Raw genomic sequence first — 15,344 nt, forward strand, 5'->3', positions numbered from 1 at the left:
TCTCTACACACCACCTGAAAAGAGATGGGTGGGTGTGCGGCAGAGTGCTGAAGGTGTAGGGGGGCGTCTCTGAGTTACCTGGTCTCCTCCAGGTCAAACGCCACCCTGCCAATCACGTCCTCCGGGTTCAGCTGCCTCCGAATGTCCTCGAACACCTTCTTCCTGCAGGACGGAGCGGGGCGGCCATGTTAGAATCGGCGCCCCCGCCCCACACGCCCCATTTGACCCGCTGTTCCACCGCCGCACCCACAGGGGAACTGCACGCGATTCACGCTAACCGCGCGTCCGTTCGTTTGGCCGGCGCTTTCATCCACAGCGACTCACAAGGCTGTTACGGCCACTTACACCAAGTGCAAAAGACAAGGGCGCGCTAAGAGCATAAGCACATAGTACACAGTGATAGTATGGATAGGACTCAATCACCGTCCATACTATTACTGTGAAGTTATATTCACTACAGGAGGAGGAAATGAGACGATAAGTTCACAAGCGCCGGACACGATGGTCTCGCTGCTAATCACAAACACGGATGCAACCAGCGCCGCGCCCCCAGGGCATCAGCTAACGCCTGTTTTTCTCTTTCAAAGTGCAAGTGCAACAGCTCAGTGCAACATGCATTGCGGCGACAACAGACATGAATGTTAAAATTCAAAATCACACGTCGCTGCGAGCAGATTTTCCGATACGGCGGTACCAAACGGAGGTCAACCGTTAAAATGAGCTCCGATGGCGCTGAACAGGCCGACCCGTTTCCATAGCGATCACGGAACCGTCAGCGGCCCGAAACGAGTGTCATTTTCACCTCGCAGTCTCGCGTACGCACACCTGCGAAGGCGCCTGAGGACGAGTCGGGTGTAGTGGGGGGGGGGGGGGGGGGAGCAGGCCAGGGATAAGACGAACGCCTGGGCGCGCAGGTTTTCGAATCGGGGGCCGGCGTTCGCCGAAACGACAACAGCTTGGAAAATTCTCCGCTGAGCGAGCGGCGAACAGAACGGGAAAGTCCGGAGGGCCCGGCAGAGACCGTTCACCACACATTAAACGTCCCACCAGCGCTAATGGCTCAGAAGAGACGGATATTTATCCATTACACATTCCGCACTCGGCGGAGAAAAATCTCATGACTCGAAACTAAACTTTTTTTTTCTTTCTTTCTTTGACTTTAACCTGCCGAATCCAAGACGGGGCACAAAACAAAGAAACACAAAAATGTCTTTGCAAACGAATTCTATCTGACGTTCTTTTATGGTGGAAAAAAAACAATGTAAGTAAATATATTTGGATATCTTTCCCCCTGGTTTCGGGAATGTTTGAGGCCGGTAATCTGATTAACCAGATAATCTTCACAGTGCGCTCTAAAGCCCGTCTATCTGAGAATTTTACGCTGTGAGAAAATTTGATTTAGAACGCCTTTGACGGCTTTGAAAAGTCTCTAAGCTTCTTCCCTGTCTTCAAATTAAGCTTTGGATACACAGGAGGTTCGGAAGAAAAAAATGCCTTCTATTACGCGAGTTCAAATATGTATTATTGTTTGCTGTACAAATTCGGCTTTTAAAAACCTTTGAAAGGAGCGTGAAATACTGTATGAATACATGACATTGGTAATATTGACCAGAGATTCAACTTCACTTTCAAAACTGTTATTTCAATAGTACAGGAAGTGCACTTTTCACATAATGAAATGTGGAAAAAATATTTGGCTTACCAACCTGCCAAAATATTTATCCTACAATGTGATCTTTTGAAACTAGAAAATATTAATTATTTAGCTTAGAACGCTCATTGAAATTAACCCTAAAAACTGAATAGAGCAAACGTGGGTGTGGCATCCTGATGACAGGGCTCAAATCTCCAGGTCATGTGACCAGTGACCTCACTACAGCTGCTCCACTCTCAAGCCGCAACTGGGTACGGGCGTGGCAAAGGCCTCCATGCGTCAGTCCCAGCAAAAGCAGCACAGAGACGTGGGTGACGGGACGATAGGCGGTGGGGATAAATAAATTTAGCGGTAATCCCTTCCCCGTGCGAGCGAAGCCGAATAAAGAAAGAAAAAAGTAAAACGGGAAACAAGGCCGCTGCACTATCAAGCCCTCCTGGGTTCCCACAGTCCACAGAGGAGCGGGCGGGCGAGCGAGAGAGGGAGGGAGGGAGCGGGGAAGAGGAGCGTCGGCTGGAGCGGCAGGCACGCGGCGGGCTCGGCGAAGGGCTCGTTGGAACGCATTATTCCGTTTGATCGCGGGCCCCTCTGGGGCGGCGCTCCGCGGGATTGGTAAAATAAGGCTTCCCAAACATCGACGCCGGAAGGGCCCAGCAGACCGCGGCGGGCTGGGGCTGGGCTCAGAGAGCGCATCGGGGGGGGGGGGGCTAGGCACTGCTCCTATGGTTCTATGGTCCCCAGGGACTGCAGAGCCTTCTGGTTTTCGTTTGCACCTGCAAATCAGCAGATGCTTAGGGATCGAGAAACCGGAGGGAGGTGAGATTCCTGTGCATTCGACTGCTTAACGATTTATGAATTAAGCGCTGAATGGCACTGAAAGCCAGCGGACGCTGCGGCTCTCCGGGTGAGGGGCATGCGGACCCCTGGGTCGGGGGGGTTTGGGGGCGGGGGGGGGGGGGTACCTCTGCACGTTCGGGTCCCGCGCGGCCATCGGCTCCGGGCCCCGGGGAGGGAGGTGCCCCCACAGGTCCGGGAAGGCCAGGGCGGAGAAGCCGGGGACGGACTTGGTGCGGGCGGCGGCGGCAGCGTAGACGCGGGGGTCGTGGTGGGGGACGCAGGGCCGGCGGGCGGCCAGCAGCCGGTCCACCGCCGCGAGGTCGCCCAGGGCCCAGCTGTGGAAGTCCTGCGCGCTCTGAGCTGGGGGCGGGGCCGGGGGCGGGGGCGCCTCCCTGGCAGGGGCCCGCTTCTGCGGACGGGCTGTTCCGGGATCCCCCTCTGGCGTGGCGTGGCCCCCGTGTCCTGGGCTCGATTCCCCGTTTGGGATAACCTCTTCTGAGGTGTCCTTGGCCTCCATGTCAGCGTCTAACTCCTGAAGGAAGCAGGGCACTGAGTCACTGCACAAAATACTCCAACTGCCTACTGAGTCCTACAGCCACTATTGAATCACTGGACTGAGTCCTACAGCCACTGTTGAGTCACTGAACTGAGTCCTACAGCCACTATTGAGTCACTGGACTGAGTCCTACAGCCACTATTGAGTCACTGGACTGAGTCCTACAGCCACTGTTGAGTCACTGAACTGAGTCCTACAGCCACTATTGAGTCACTGAACTGAGTCCTACAGCCACTATTGAGTCACTGAACTGAGTCCTACAGCCACTATTGAGTCACTAGACTGAGTCTTACATCCAGTATTGAGTCACTGGACTGAGTCCTACTGCCTCTACCGAGTCACTGCACTATTGAGTCACTGGACTGAGTCCTACAGCCACTATTGAGTCACTGGACTGAGTCCTACTGCCACTACCGAGTCACTGCACTATTGAGTCACTGCATTAATTCATACTGCTGCCAGTGAATCACTGGAGTCACTGGAGTCCCATCAAATCGGTGAGTCACAGGCGTGCTCTACACGAGTCCCTGCACATCAGTGAGTCACAGACGTGCTCTACACGAGTCCCTGCACATCAGTGAGTCACAGACGTGCTCTACACGAGTCCCTGCAGATTGGTGAGTCACAGACGTGCTCTACACGAGTCCCAGCAAATCAGTGAGTCACAGGCGTGCTCTACACAAGTCCCTGCACAGCAGTGAGTCACAGGCGTGCTCTACACGAGTCCCAGCAAATCAGTGAGTCACAGGCGTGCTCTACACAAGTCCCTGCACAGCAGTGAGTCACAGGCGTGCTCTACACGAGTCCCAGCAAATCAGTGAGTCACAGGCGTGCTCTACACAAGTCCCTGCACAGCAGTGAGTCACAGGTGTGCTCTACACGAGTCCCAGCAAATCAGTGAGTCACAGGCGTGCTCTACACAAGTCCCTGCACATCACTGAGTTACAGACATGCTCTACACAAGTCCCTGCACATCACTGAGTCACAGACGTGCTCTACACAAGTCCCTGCACAGCAGTGAGGCACAGGCGTGCTCTACACGAGTCCCTGCACAGCAGTGAGGCACAGGCGTGCTCTACACGAGTCCCTGCACAGCAGTGAGGCACAGGCGTGCTCTACACAAGTCCCTGCACATCACTGAGTCACAGACATGCTCTACACAAGTCCCTGCACAGCAGTGAGTCACAGGCGTGCTCTACACAAGTCCCTGCACAGCAGTGAGTCACAGGCGTGCTCTACACAAGTCCCTGCAGATCACTGAGTCACAGACATGCTCTACACAAGTCCCTGCACAGCAGTGAGTCACAGGCATGCTCTACACAAGTCCCTGCAGATCACTGAGTCACAGGCGTGCTCTACACAAGTCCCTGCACAGCAGTGAGTCACAGACATGCTCTACACGAGTCCCTGCAGACAGTGTTTGACTCCAGGCGCACAGCCAGAGCTTCTGACAGCGGCTTAACCGCAGCACTCGGCGATTATAGACGGCAGACCAGCGAGCCTGCGTCAGACGGCTCTCTCTCCGCACACGTGCAGAGCGATCACCCCGGGGGGTAGAAGAATCACACTAATTCCACTCTATTTTCTCCTCGTAACGAAACCTAGCCTTTTCTTGCTGCCCCAGATATCAATATCATCTCCTCCCTCAACAACAATGCATTACAAGGAAAACAAACAGCTCAATCCTCGCGGCGTCCTTGAGAGCGGGTCGGCCCCCGAGCCCCGCGTTTCCCACTCGCAGTGACATCAAAAGGTGCGCTCGCCTTTGATATTTAAAGCAGATTAGGGTCTAGCCAGCAGACAGGCAGGAGGTTCGCAAAATCATGAGCGCTAAGTATTCCTTGCAGGCTAGAGAAATGAAAAATTAATTCAGCTTCCTTGCATAATTGGTGCTGGTTTTCCAACACGGCTGAAGTCGAGTGTGGGGGGGGGAGGGGGGAGGGGGGAGGTTTGGGTGTTAATTTCTGGAATATTCCGCATAATGATGAAATTGGAGAGACGTCCACAATCTGCGCCCATAAAAGCGATGGTGTGAATCGGCAGGAGGGAGCTCTGTTAAAAGCGGCTGGACACTTCGGGTCAGGCGTCGCCCGCTCAGCCCTTGACAATCCTTTCCTTTTATGGCCGGGCCTCGGCTCCCCGGGCGAGCAGAAACCCTTCAGGCTCCTTTCTGCATAAGCGCCGAGCCGCCAGGTCGATGATTTCGGATTAATTGAATTTTCACCTGAGAAACGGGCTCTGGGTCTCCATGGTGAAGGGAAGGAAAGAGAGCTCCCGCTGTCTGAAAAACTACAGCCAGAGGAGTCGTGCCAAAGTTCCTCTGGGCTTCAACCTCGAATGCTCTTTTTTTTCCGCCCAGTGCGACAAAATGTCTGCGAACACGGTCCTGCTGTTAAAGTCGAGGCTGCTCATTGTTTCTGTGATTTGCATTTTGAAAAAATAACAGGGACGTGGCTCAATTAGTGTCACACAATGCAGTTTGAAGCCACAGTCGCTTGGTCCCATTTACTGGACTTCCAATGTCAATTTCTCCACAACAGAGCAAATTAATTTAAAATACTTTTTTAAAAGATTTTTTCATATTGATACTAAAATAATTTTTTTTTTTTAAAAGAGTTCTTCCAGCATTGGCCAGCACTCAAGAGCAGCTAGTCTGGGGCTTGAATTGTACAATAAAGACACTGGGCATTTTTCTTTTAAAACAGGATAAATAGTTCAGATATATTAATGTTGCAATAACGTTTGACGAACAATACAAAGTTAGTGACTAACACGCATTAGATTTTCTTTTTACCAAACCCCCATCATGAAACAATAGGAAAAAGGACTCCAAGCGCATACATGATAACATTAAATCATTATTGCATTAATACTTTCCCATTTTTAATGAAATGAGCAGCTCCAGTGTACATAGTAGGACAGTAGTAGTCCCTCAGTTTCCTGTAGTCTACAGCATGACCAAAGGAATGCCCAGGAATGAGCCATGGGACTACATATCCCATAGCCACTTTGCAAAGGTGGCACCTCTGGGCTCACTGCTGAATATATAATATGTAGTCAAAAACTTACAGCGTACAACATTGAGCACAAGCTTCTAGAATAAAGACAATTAATATGTAATGTATCTAAGGCAATGGAGAAATGTATAGGCAATTAACTTGGCAAACAACTAAAAATGTAAAAATGTAAATGCTTGCAGTGCTGCAGCTTTATTACAGAAGCTTGAAAATGGTATGATTCAACCCAGGACACGAGGGGCATGCAGGACATCAAAAAAAAACTGCAATCAAAATTTCCCTCTTTTTTAACAATTCTAAGCCAAATGATTGATGGCGGAGTCAGGCCACGCCCTTTGTAGTATCAGCAGATATTTTTGGAATACATTACGCTTCGCCGTTTCCTGGAAAACCTCCGTCTTCGTTTCCGAAAAGCTTCGGGTCCCGGGTCCGGAGCCATTTAATTTACTCTCTGTCTCCTGACATGCTGAATTATAGCGCAGGAGGCAGACAGCCATAAATTAATTGGAGGGGCAAAATTTTTCAATGCCAGTCATTAATCTTGCGAGCGACGCCATTTAAATTAAAAGAGTGGCGCCGGGTTCGGGCAGACGCGGGTGAGGTGGATCAGCCGGAGTCAGGCTGATAGTTCTGCTGGATTTAGGACTCGCCCGCGCGGAGAGGGGGAACCGAGCTGAAGGCACGCGCGGCCTGGACGCGCGCTAAACGCCACCGCGTTTCGGGTAAACTTCGCCTCGTTCACCAGCGGGGCACAGATAAGCTAAGAAACCCTCAGCGGCCTGGAGGCCAGGCTGGACGCAAGCGATGAGCCTTCTCCAGAGAGGAGGGGAAAGCGATGGGCTAGGGAGGGATGAATGGTTCGCCGTTTTCCGGAATGCTCTTACTTCAGCGAGAGCGTGCGACCTGGCGGGCAGAGTTCTGCGCGCTCTGCGTCACGGGTACATTCCAACCTGAGCAGCTTGAGGGCTCGCAATCGCATTTTCGAGTGCTCTTCCCTCATACGCGGTTCTCCTTCCAGTGGACCAATGTGAGGGGGGGGGGGGGGGGGGGGTTGCGGTAATGGAAGATTAAAGACCCAGAACAGGCACTGGCTTGTGAGACGGGTAAAAAGGTTAAGGGAGGGGGCATCGGCAAATGAAAACTCAGCCGCGCTGTTAGGGTAGTGCGGTCGAACAAGCGCTGTTTCTGTCGACAACGCAGCGCTCGGTTCACCCGACGATGAACCCCTTGCTCTCTCCATTGACAAAGGGCAGAGCAACCCATTTACTGGCGTGCATATACGTTAGACCTTTATTAACCTCGGAAGTGTCCCTGAGATTAAGTCCTTGTAAGAAAGGTGTGGAGGTATGTGTGTGTGTGTGTGTGTGTGTGTGTGCCCACTCACGTGTGTGTGTGTGTGTGTATACTTGTTCTCGCGTGTGCTGTATAAGCGTGTGGAGTGTGTGTGTGCCTGTGTGTGTGTGTCTGTCTAAAAAGCAAAACAAGTGTTGACCAGCCTGTATTGCACACTACGATTGTCCTGTAGATTTTCTAGGCCTTTGTTAACAAAAATTTTAAAGACCTCCTCCACTCAAAAACATGTTTTTTATGGTTATCTCCTCTTGGAAGCATGACTTTCACGATTCAGATGGATTTTTGTGCAGTTGCTAGAACGCCTTTTTCACATTCTTCCACTGTAGACAGAGAGTTTCTCTGTACTTCCCTGAAATCTGTGTTCTGAGTACCCGCAAAGATATGCAAATTACAAAAGAGTGAGATGTGTGAACTGAAACTCAATGTTTTACCCGAGTATTGCGTAATACAGGTTACACTGTATTATGCAATGCTGAATATATGAGGAGACGTGCATAAACAAAGGGTGGTAAACTGAAACCTTAGGACAGCAGCCTGACTAGTGACATCGCTGTGCCCGGTGGTCTGCAGAATAAGACACACTGCACTGTTTTTGGGTGCAATCCTGAGGCGGGAACTTCGCTCCACTTGATGCCATCACGGCAATGACGTGCACATTTAGGTAGTGTTCTGTTGATTTGTCCTACCTTGTCAAAATATCCTAACCAGTAGCACAAATTTATAGTCACGTCTATCAACCTTTGCTACCATATCGGAAAGTACAACTGCAAGTACACTGTGCTATCTTAGTACCCAAAAAGTATTAAAATGCTTCTAAGCTAATTACATTATTATTTCCATTAATTCATCCAAAAACAATCTCCAAAACATTCTGGCCTGGGTTGTCTAGAGACTTCGTAGCCAAAGGCTATTCCTTTCCTTAATTGCAACTCTTTTGAGGGCATGGAGGTAATGCAAATTCATAGATTCTGGCATTCTAAATGTGTAGAGATGCTAACAAGCCATTTCTAGCAGTTTACTGAACATATTTTGATGGAAAAACCATATTAAACTAAAATCATTGGGGGGGGGGGGGGGGGGCGAAGTTACCTGGAAGTCATGGTGCAGCTCAGTGCAGATTAGGGTTAAGGGTTAGGGCGAGGGATGGGGACACTTTACCTGGAAGTCATGGAGCAGCTCAGGACACAGGTGCAGATTAGGGTTAGGGATGGGGGCACTTTACCTGGAAGTCATGGAGCAGCTCAGGACACAGCTGCAGATTAGGGTTAGGGTTAGGGGAACTTTACCTGGAAGTCATGGAGCAGCTCAGGACACAGCTGCAGATTAGGGTTAGGGTTAGGGGCACTTTACCTGGAAGTCATGGAGCAGCTCAGGACACAGCTGCAGATTAGGGTTAGGGGTTAGGGTGAGGGATGGGGACACTTTACCTGGAAGTCATGGAGCAGCTCAGGACACAGCTGCAGGTACTGGCTCAGCTCCTCCGGGGGCCTGTCCGGTTTGGGCCGCTCCCGCAGCTTGTCCGGGTCCGTCTCCAGGTCGTCGTCCTGCCGGTGGAAACGCGCGGCGTTCAGCGCTCTGCGACGCGCGGGGGGGGGGCTGATCCTGGATCAGGCGCGACGCTGCGCTTCCCGGCAGCGTCGCAGGGCCCCTCGCTTGATTAAGACTCCTGGGGGAGCGGAAACGCTAGCGCTGGACCGCGGCTGCTCAATCCGCCATTAAGGGAAAAGCTGGGACGGTACGGAGCAACGCCGCAGAGGGCATTTCGTTTTCATTTGCATCGCGGCGTCCCGATGATGGGCGCCGGCCCGCCGTTACACCTCCCGCGAGGAGAGCGAGGAGCGGAAACGATGAGGCTGTTTCGAGCACGACCGCCGCCCCCACGGGACCCCGACCGCCGGGAAGGAAGAGGACGTTCTGTCCATTCCAGCTCGTCCTTTACCTCGAAACGAACCGCGTAACCCTCCATTTGCTCGCTCTCGCCGTGAGACCGGCGCTGAGGGGGTCCCGCAGTCTGGCCCGCACGTCCAGTAAACCGTCCCATGCGTTTGGGAACTTTAGTAAGCCCCGTTAGGAAGGGATCTGATGAATTAGCCGGCAATTAGTCAGGTGAGGAAATGTGTTAGACGGGTTACATGAAAGAGCAGTGAGAAAACATGGATGCCGTTTGTGTATACAGCTGTGCTGAGCTCTCCTTGATACTTTTTTATTGCCTTTAGCATAAGAGACTGGACTAAGCTTAGCGAAGGCTTGAACAAATCTAGATTCTGATTTACGCTCCATAGCATGTTTGTGTGTAAGTTCATCCAGGTCAACGGCACTCCATTCTCGAGTGTTCGCCTGACACCCCGCCTACTTTTAACGCTGTCCATGACCATAGCCCAACCCCTAGTTACGCTGCAAGTAGGTGGAGGCTACAGGCACAGGCTGAGCAGATTCGGTTACAGCCTCGCCCCCTTGTCATGAGGAGGGATTGGTGAAAACTGGCAAACCGAATGGGAGCCCCCAATCCTAAAGGGGAAATATTCTGGTTTACACTTGCCGAGGGACTGTGTGGTTTCTGCAACCTCAGAGAGGACGAGAAGTTCGAGTCCATATTAAAGAGAGGCATAGCTAGTCCCACTGGAGCACTGCTTTTCCATTTACAAACGCATCTCACGGTCTGGTGTTGAACCCTGGCCACGTTAGCGTCAACGCCAGCGACAACTGTGCCTGGCGGCCTCGCAGGGCTGCAGGTTTGGCGGTGTCACACAGGGAGGGAGATTTAGGTGAGAAGGGCTGCTCCTGTCTAAGGGGGCAGAATGAGCTCCTCAGTGGGTCCATCAAACGCCTCCAGTCTAGCTGCACCAGAGGCGCTCCTCAAACACGAAGACTGCACTGCTGGAGCTCAGCATGAAACACGGGGGGCTACCGACAGGAGGCTCTCTGGGGGAAACCCCCGAATTACAGATCAACACAGTGGTGGTACGGCCTACGAAACAAGGTGCATTAGGGCTTTCCAAATTGGCAAGGGGGGGTTTAAAACGCTAGTTTAAAATAACGAGTCAGGGGAAGAGGTGGCCACCCCCCCCCCCCCCAACCTGACCTGAGGCCCAACGGGACAGAGTGCAGTTCCCACCTTTGCTCTGCCTGCCTGGAGGGCAGCGGCGAGGAGGAGGAACGCCGCCCGCACCAGCAGGGGGCGCGGGACGTCCGAACGCTGGGCTCGTGGTCCGGGGGCAGGGTCCACGGGCGCCGCGGGACAGAAACAGAGGGAAGAGTGAAAGGAAAGGGAACCTGCACACCAGCAGCAGCGGCGGGAGGGAGAGGGAATGGAGGACCAGACGCTGCACCCGCCCCAAAGCGGCCGGCGTTGAAGCGAGCTGAGGTGAACGAGCGTTCAGGTACACTAGCGTTCAGGTGAACGAGCGTTCAGGTACACTAGCGTTCAGGTGAACGAGCGTTCAGGTACACTAGCGTTCAGGTGAACGAGCGTTCAGGTGCAGGAGCCGCTGAAGGTGTTACCGGAGCAGGAGTCACCACAGGCAGGAGTTACACAACAGGGTTCACCACAGGAGCAGCAGCAGGAGGAGGTGTTACTGGAGCAGGGGGTCAACAAAGGAGGGCTTACTGGAGTCAGAGCAGGAGCTGGCCAGGATGGTCTAACCATCGCAGCATTTACAGAACACATAAAATACTTGCAGACCAATAAAAAACTTTCAGGACGTTCTTGGAACTTTTTCATTTCCCACCGCGCGATCTAAAAAGCTATTTAAGAACCCCCCCTCACCCCAAAAAAAAAAAAAAACTTGGCAGAGAAGACAGGAAGCCATTTTGCGTAACCAGATATTGTTTTGGAAGTTTCCATATCTGTGAGAGTTAGGACAGGCGCAGTGGAGCGGGCGGCCCGTGCGGTGCGTAGGCCCCCCCGGGCCAGCCTCAGCCCACCAGTAAATACGTGTTTGGCGGCTCGCCGAGGGGCGGCCCGACCGCCAACCGGCACGCCGTCACCTGGAGGGAGCCTAAGCGGGTCCAGCGGGCCTTAGCGGATCAGCCCCCCCCCCTCCCCCGAGCTGGTGATGAACAGGTCCGCCAGTGCGTGACGGTCTCGCCCTCTTTCTCTCTTATCTTTCCCGAGCGAGCGAGCGTTGGGGGGGGGGGGGGGGGGTTTACGCGCACCATCCCCCCCCCCACCCCCCCAGGACTCATGCGCAGCTCTGCACAGCCTGGGGCAGGACCAGCCAGCCGAAAGGAGGAACGAACGCACCCCCGGGAGGAAACAAATAAGCACAGGCCACACCCAGCCTGCCAAAAGCCAGGGATCTGATTTGTTTCAGAGGGTGACGGACAACGATTTATGGACCCATAAATCGGGGCGGTTGCCGAGGCGATGCGAACGTGGAATCGGGTTTACCCCTGACCTCCCAGCATGCACCTGCCATTCACTTTTATTCACTCAGCCGCAAATTAACTAAGAGCTAGAGTACTTCCATCTCCGTAAAAAGTACCCCCACCCCCCCCCATATTTGGAGCTCTTTCGAACTGAAAAATCACTTACGTACTCCAAGCTGTCAGAGTCGCCATTTTGAGCGTCGTCGTCACTGTCCTCTTCCAAGCCGTCATCTTTCAAAGAAAGCAAACACACGGTTAGGGATCAAAAGGATCAAAAAAAAAGACTCCCCCAATTTCGACTCTTTACCGCAGATCTTTTTACTTTTTTCTCCACCGATACCGCGGAAACCGTTCAAACGTGAGTCACGACAAACCTTTTCAACGCCGCTCTTCTCCGCGGTCTTTCGTTCTCTCGACCAGGGAAATAAAAAACAGCGCCAGTTTCCTTTGGTCCGAGTCGAAAGTGGCGGATGCGTTCCGGGGCTTTCTGAGCGCTCAATAGAGCCGTTCCCCGCGCGCGAAGGCAAGCGCGGCGCAGATGGACCCTGATAAACGGCCTGAAAGGCTCGGGGCCGCGCGGAGCGGGCCTCACGCGCTCTCCTCCGTCTTTACAAACCGCTCCCCTCCTGAAGAGGATTTTCGCATCTGTCAAGAGGCGGCAGGCCTTGGAAGGCTCCGGCAAGTTAAAGCTTCTCCTGGGCACGATATCCATTAAAATGTTTTTTTTTCTGGCTCAGCTTTACACAGAAAAGAATATTGAGAAAATGGCCGATCCGGCCTGTTGGTCAGACGTTTCTATCAATATGATACATCTTTTTGACAAATGCGGCATAAAATCTCGCTGTGGTCTAATCCACAATTTCAGACAAAACCGGAGGTCATTTTGTTTTTGCTTCGATTTTCTTTCCCCTAACTGCACAAGAAAGGAGACCTGCCATTATGTGCATATTTCAAAGGAGAGCCTACTTAAGATTTCTGATGACAGGTCTGCCAATTTCACATGGAGTTTTTAAAATCGGCCTTAAATGCAGACCAAGTTATATTTCCCACCCCCAGCCAGCAATGCACCCCACTGTGGTGTCAGGTGTCCTAGTGCGGGTATTAGTTAACCATTTTAATCAGGTGTCATAGTGAGGGGCAAAAAAAAAAAATGCACCCACACTAACCCAGATAATATTGGACACCCCCAGTATGGTACTCTGCAATGAACTGTGGGTATTTCCACAGGCCCTTCAGGCCCCCCCTTCATTCCATCTTTCCTTCACTCCATCCTTCCTTCCAGACTCCTAAGTATGCTTCCTCTGTACAGAACTAGGACACGGGCACGCCAGGCCCGACTAAAGACTACAAACCAAAAGCTGACAGTTTATCCTGTAACACAATCCGCATCGAGGAGACATTTCATAAACTGGACACGCCGCAATTTTCAGAGGAACGACTGCCCCTCCCCCCACCCCCCACCAATCGGGGCAATCGCGTCGTCGCAGGAGGAGAGCGTGAGGCGAACAGCGTTCGGGAGGCTTGGCTCTGCACCAGCAGGCGCTCGCCGCGGAGGCGATTCCTCCGGGAGCGGCCGTCAGTCCGTTTCCCGCCCTCTGACGAGGGTCGAGCGCGGCTGGCGGACGCGTCGCGCCGGGGGCAACTGGGCCCCCGTCCCGCCGAGCTGACGGCGCAGCAGAGAGCGGGGCCGAGAGGGTCGCGTTAAAAACAAACTACACAAAAACGCACACATACAGAGGAGGAAACAGAGGAAGGAACGCAGACGTCCTGCAATGTGGCGGAAAGCCAGGGCGGAATAATCCGGAATACGCAGATCCCCCCCCTCTTGGCAACTGCAGCTACAGAGAGAAACTTTAATTTGAAGGGTGATTACGGTTGTTAGCAGCAGGTACGTGCGTGTGTGTGTGAGTGAGTGAGAGAGAGCGAAAGCGAGAGAGAGAGAGTGTTTGCATATGTGTGTGTAAGAGATAGAGTGTGTGTGCATGTGTGTAAAACTATTTGAACACGTTTAAAAAATCTCCCTACAAATAATTTTTTTAAATATTAAGCATTTTAGGAGCATCAAATGACACGTTCTCTAACGTACGTGCGCCTGCCCCGTTGCGTCAGGTGAAGGCGAGGCACTTGAAAAACAAAAATGAACTGGACAAAATAATGCTTCGCGCACTCAATTTGCGAAAAGGATGGAAACTTTGTCCTTATCTTGACAGCTGGCCTCATCCTAGGTTATGTTTGCGTCACGCCAGAACCAAACAAAAAATGTGTATGTTTTTTGGTGGATGACGTTCCAAGAAAATAACTCATGTTGGATTCATAACCCCAACGCAAAAAGCAGCAAATATGAGTTCTGACGTGCGCCACCTCGGTTTTTAGAGTGCCTGAGAAATCATCCGAATTAAACTGTCACACAGACGCCCGGACAAAGCGGCCCGTGTAATTGGGCCGGGAGGCCAGGGTGACTGTGGCCGGACTTCCTGTGTGACTCACGCGCGGTATACAATGCCAGCCACAAGCGGGGGCGCTGGCCAAGCCAGTCCTCCATTGCCCAGACTCCTTCAGCCAGGTTCTTCATCTGCGGGAACGTGGATCCATTTGCGTTTCACCGGAGTGACTAAAAATGAGCCTTTTCAAAATGGCCTCCAAAACATGCACGTGAGCACATAAAAGGTATCGAGGAAAAACCAAAGTTGTCTGACTTTTGTTTTTACCTCCTGTTTCCCTCAAAATGGAATCAGTGGATCTTTACTTCCTCTTCCGTTTATTTCTGCTTTTTATATTAATGCCCACCTGCTTCTCACACCAGGTCTCACCAGAGAATTTCTCTGTTGATCTGATCAATGTTCCCACAGCATTCGCCTCCATCAGTCACTGCAGAATAACCTGTCCTGTGGTTACCAGGGGAAGGTATTCGGGATGGAGTGATCCAGCCATTTTTAGCAAGCTCAACTGCAACACTGGACATTTAAGGAGGGGAGGGAGGGGTTTTTCGGAATGGGGGACGGGAGTAAAGGAGTAGACCCTCACCCTGCGTTCCTGGGTCAGTGTCCAGGCCGGGGGCAGGCCTCCCAGGCAGGGGAAAGGTGTAGAGGCTCTGATCTGAGGTCAGCGGGAGGGGGCACTTTGGGAAACACTTCCTCATCAGCTGAATGGACAATTCTGCCAGGGCCTCTGTGGCCTTATTGGCCAGGCAAGTCTAGGGATGAAACAAAAACAAGGAAGAGACCAAATAAATGAGCGCAGCAAACTAACCGGTCTGCAATCTGATGGTTTCTGTCCTCTGCGGAAAAACCCTAACGCTTCCCAACCCGGAAAGGCACGGCAAAAAGAGCTTTATTTATTCCGCTCTGTTTTTGTCGGTTTCCGCATTTTGTTTTTAAATGAATGCAAATGACTATTCAAAGCAATAAGCCTGTTGTGAGCAATAGCTACTCCAATTCCAGAAGTTAATGATAAGAAAGGGAAAGTCATTAGTAGATTAGAGCAGAAGGTTTCAAAGGAGCTAGGGAGAGGGAGAAAGAGAAGGAGAGAGAGAGGGAGAGAGAAAGAGAGGGAGAGAGAT

The 15,344-nt window shown here is 52.1% G+C and overlaps 1 protein-coding gene across 3 annotated transcripts in view; it reads right to left on the reverse strand.

Annotated features, from left to right (window-relative positions):
• LOC118215535 (cytosolic carboxypeptidase 4-like) overlaps window positions 1-15,344 on the reverse strand; it is a 156,886-nt gene that overhangs the window by 81,871 nt on the left and 59,671 nt on the right. For all 3 annotated transcript variants that reach the window (XM_035396431.1, XM_035396430.1, XM_035396429.1), the window contains 5 exons: window positions 14,810-14,978; window positions 11,952-12,016; window positions 8,845-8,961; window positions 2,617-3,023; window positions 79-162 (listed from right to left, as the gene is read on the reverse strand). In XM_035396431.1, coding sequence (XP_035252322.1) covers window positions 79-162; window positions 2,617-3,023; window positions 8,845-8,961; window positions 11,952-12,016; window positions 14,810-14,978 — 842 coding nt within the window. The remainder of the gene's footprint in view (window positions 1-78; window positions 163-2,616; window positions 3,024-8,844; window positions 8,962-11,951; window positions 12,017-14,809; window positions 14,979-15,344) is intronic.

This window comes from Anguilla anguilla, chromosome 16 (assembly GCF_013347855.1).
Source record: "Anguilla anguilla isolate fAngAng1 chromosome 16, fAngAng1.pri, whole genome shotgun sequence".
Lineage (NCBI taxonomy): Eukaryota > Metazoa > Chordata > Actinopteri > Anguilliformes > Anguillidae > Anguilla > Anguilla anguilla.